This window comes from Lolium rigidum, chromosome 4 (assembly GCF_022539505.1).
Source record: "Lolium rigidum isolate FL_2022 chromosome 4, APGP_CSIRO_Lrig_0.1, whole genome shotgun sequence".
Taxonomy (NCBI): Eukaryota; Viridiplantae; Streptophyta; class Magnoliopsida; order Poales; family Poaceae; genus Lolium; species Lolium rigidum.
Window position 1 is genome coordinate 214,065,506 of NC_061511.1, and position 4,345 is coordinate 214,069,850.

At 53.3% G+C, this 4,345-nt stretch overlaps 1 protein-coding gene across 1 annotated transcript; it reads left to right on the forward strand.

Moving 5' to 3' along the window:
• The first annotated feature begins 881 nt into the window (after positions 1-881).
• LOC124707957 lies at positions 882-1,723 on the forward strand. The gene has a single exon (XM_047239649.1). The coding sequence runs from the start codon at positions 885-887 to the stop codon at positions 1,677-1,679; it is 795 nt and encodes a 264-aa protein (XP_047095605.1). The 5' UTR covers positions 882-884; the 3' UTR covers positions 1,680-1,723.
• Positions 1,724-4,345: the final 2,622 nt, after the last annotated feature.

Here is a 4,345-nt window from a genome sequence, read left to right on the forward strand (position 1 = left end):
TCTATGCACTTTGTATTACATTCTGAATGTAGAATCCTTTTGACTTCAATACCCACTACTATCAAACTTCATAATATTCTGGTGGTTATTGAAACCCACCAGCCACTATCATCCTAGTATACTAAAACACCTCTCCACTTCATGGAGTACAAAGGTTGATAAAGATTCCAAATTTCCATAACCGGCACCAGTTTTCCTTTCATCTAATTAAAAGAAGGCACCATGCCCATACAACAATTCCATTAAAAGTGAAAGCAAATTTGGTGCACATGAGAATCAGAGCTCTTAGTTCTTAAAATATTTAAAAATTGTACATCTGCGTTTAAAAAATCGTCACAGTTATTCCACGAATACATACACATGTTCTGAATTGTCGTGCGGAGTTTCAGTAGAAATCGCATTATATTTTGATCTACAAGTAAAAAAAACAAATTTCTGGCTATGTATAGGGGCATATATTTATCAAAAATTTGTGTTTTTTGTATAGCTCAAAATACAACATATTTTTCTCCAAATTTTCTACCGTATCTTCGGAATATTTATATGTATGTGGGTATTTATTTTCAACTTTTTGTAATCCAAAAATATAATTTTAAAAAATCAGGAGCAGTAGTGCTCATATGGCAAAGGCACTTTTCGTTAAAAAAAAATACACTAAGGAGACATATATCTATAAAAAAAAAATGCCACCGGAAATCGCCGACCGGAAATCGCCGACCGGAAATCGCCTATATAAACACCCGATCCACCTCGCCTCTGCCAACTGCTACCTCTTCTTCTCGCAACGCTCCCCTCCAAAAACCCAAAACAGAGCATAACCCCAAGAACCAGCACCACGTGCGTGCTCGTCGCAGCAGCCCACACGACACGATTGCTTGTCCGCCATGGCCGCGACCGGAGCAGCTCTTCGGCTACGCCTCCTGTTCCGGATTCTGCGTGTGGGCGAGCTCCTCGCGCTGCTGGCGCTCCTGTCCTGGTCCTCGTCCCGCGCGCCGTCCGCCGCCGCGGCCGCGGTGCGCGTCGCCGGCAGCCTCCTCTTCAGCCCGCGCATCGTGTTCGTCCTCGGCAACGCCATCGTGCTGCTCTTGCTGGCGCTCTCCAGGCGCGAACGCGAGTCGTCACCGGTCTCCTCCGCCACCAACCACCACCCTGCAGCAGCTGCCGCCGCCGCCCTGACCACCGAGGCTCCGGCCGTCGGAAGCTTTTCTTCATTCGCTGCCCCGACAACGCCGTCTCCTACGCCTACCCCGGAAAGCGAAGCATCGGTGGCGGTGGTGGCTACATCGGCGGCCGAGGTGCTCCCCTGCAGGGAAATGGCGACGGTGTTCGAGGAGGAGGTCAAGCCGGCGGTAAAGGCCGCGGTGGCGCGGGCCGCCTTGAGCAAGGCACGCGCGCCGAGGCGGAGCAGGTCGGAGAAGATGAGCTCGCGCGGCATCAGCGGATCCCGGCGCGCTGCGTCCCCGGAACATCAGCTGATAATGCCGGTGATGCGGCGTTCGGAGTCGGAGAACGGGCGCAGGCGGCGGTCGTCGGCGTCGGCGCGGGACGTGGCAGCTTGGGCCCCCGGGACGGAGGACGCGGAGGAGTTCCGGCGGACGGTGGAGTCGTTCATCGCGAGGCAGACGCGGTTCCGGCGCGACGAGGAGTGCATGGCCGGCGCGCTGGTGGTCGTGGAATGATCAGTGGATCCGGTGGTGAGAACTAGTGCAGTGCTATGTGCAAAGTACATACAGTATGGAACTGTTGGAAACGGACTCGTATACGTGTTGTATACGGGTACCTGCTGTATTGTACATTGTATGTTGGTCTATATATATACGAGATATGTGGAGGCATTGACCCCACGAAACCCTAAACAAACTTGGTATCAGAGCCAAACCCGCGCAGCCGCCGCCGCCGCCGCCATCCGCAAGGTCAACCTCCGTCGCCCCTTCTCATGGCGATGACGACCACCTCTGCCCAGTCCTCAACCATCCTCGGGCCCATCGTCGCTCCTCCGGCCGCTGCCGCTGCTCCAGCCGTGGTCACTCCGATCGCGGTTCGGCTTGATCGGGGCAACTTTGCTCTCTGGCGGGCGCTCTCCCTCACCAACCTCTCTGGCGCTTCTCTTCACGGTTTCCTCGATGGTACAGCCGCTGCTCCGGCCGAGACCGTCGCCGATGGAACGGGCGATGCTGCCCAGTCCGTTCCCAACCCTGCGTACGCTACGTGGTGGACACAGGACCAGAGGGTCAAAGGCGTGCTCCTCTCCTCCATGTCAGAGGAGATCGCGAGCCAACTTCTCGGCTGCTCGACAGCCGCAGCGGTGTGGACATCGATCCATGCCATGTTCTCGGCCCAGAGCCGCGCCGGCGTGCGCCATCTCCGGCGCCAGATCCAGGCACTGAGGAAAGGTGACATGACTGCCAGCGAGTATATGCACAAGGTGAAGGCTATGGCCGACGCCATGACCGCTGCTGGATCTCCGCTTCGCGACGACGAGATCATCGACTACATGCTCACCGGCCTGGGTTCTTCCTTCAACCCAATCACGGCGTCGCTCAATGTCGTCAATACCCCGGTGACCGCCGTCAGCTTCTACTCCATGGTGTTGAACTTTGAAGCGCTGCAGCTATCGCAGCAGGCCGAGACCGAGGAGTGGACCTCGTCGGCCAACGCCACGGTGCGGTCTCATGCTCCGAGCCGCCCATATGTGCAAGACCCTGGCCGTCCGTCTGGAGGCCGCCCTTCTGGTGGATACCCGCAGCAACCGCAGCAGGGTCAGGGCGGTCAGGGCGGCCAAGACCGTCGCCGTCCCAATGGCGGCGGAGGAGGAGGGAACACCGGCAACACCGGTAACACTGGGCGTCGTCGCTGGCGCCCTAGGTGCCAAATCTGCAAGAACTGGGGCCATGAGGCCCCGGATTGTCGTCAGCGCTTTGACCAGGACTACTACTCCGGCAACCCTCGCTCAGGCAACTCGGCGTCGACCTCCTCCAACACCGACTCAGGGCATTGGGTCATGGACTCTGGAGCGACCGATCATCTGACTAGCGATCTCGAGCGTCTTCACGTTCGCGCTCCCTATGGTGGCAAGGATCAAGTTCAAGTAGCAAATGGTTCAGGTTTGTCTATTTCGCACATTGGACACTCTACTATAGCCGGTTCTTCTCTTCGCTTGAATAATATCCTGCATGTTCCTCATATTAGTCAGCATCTCTTGTCGGTTTATCGCCTTGTCTCGGATAATAACATCTTTATTGAGTTTCATCGTTATTTTTTCCTTGTTAAGGACAAAGCCACGAGGAGAATTCTTCTTCGCGGTAGAAGCCAGGGCGGCCTCTACCCTCTTCCGCTTGGTCGAGCTCAGTCATCCTCACCCCGTCATGCGGCATCCACCGTCAAGATTACGTCGTCCCATTGGCACCAGCGTCTAGGTCATCCCACCAATAATATTGTGAACTCTATTGTTAGGCAAAACGATCTTTTATGTAATCCTTCAGACAATTCAACTCTAGTTTGTGATGCTTGTCAACGTGGTAAAAGTCATCAGTTATCCTATACTGCGTCTTCTCGTGTTTCTACTGTGCCTCTTGAATTAATTCATTCTGATGTTTGGGGGCCAGCTCGTGCTTCTTCTGGGGGGTACAAGTATTATGTGAGTTTCATTGATGACTATTCTCGTTTTTGTTGGATATATCTTCTCAAACACAAGTCTGATGTCGAGCAGGTGTTTTACACCTTTCAAGCTCATGTGGAGCGTCTTTTAGACACTAAAATTCGGGCTGTCCAGTCTGATTGGGGTGGCGAATATCATCGGTTGCATAGCTATTTTCAGCGCACTGGTATTGCTCATCGAGTTTCATGTCCACACACCTCTCAACAGAATGGCGTTGCTGAGCGCAAACACCGCCATTTAGTTGAAACCGGCCTAGCCTTGCTCGCTCATTCTTCTCTTCCATTGAGATATTGGGATGAGGCGTTTCTTACAGCATGTTATCTTATCAATCGCATGCCTACACCAGTACTTCAGCAGGATACTCCTATCCAGCGTCTCCTTAAGATCCAGCCGAATTATGAGTTTCTCCGTATTTTTGGGTGTGCCTGCTGGCCTAGTCTTCGCAAGTATAACACTCATAAACTCGAGTTTCGCTCCAAGATGTGTGTTTTCCTTGGTTACAGTCCTATGCATAAGGGATATAAGTGCCTAGATCGTTCTACCGGGCGGATTTATATCTCTCGAGATGTTGTTTTCGATGAGTCTGTGTTCCCTTTTGCCACACCCGGTGTTACAGTAGATGTGTCTACTCTAGCTGATGCTATTACTTTTCCATCTACTGAACCGGCTACTAGTGTCCCTGTGCGC

What these genes read in the sequence shown, in the direction of transcription:
- LOC124707957 (XM_047239649.1), top strand. Translation starts at nt 885, where the DNA reads ATGGCCGCGACCGGAGCAGCTCTTCGGCTACGCCTCCTGTTCCGGATT.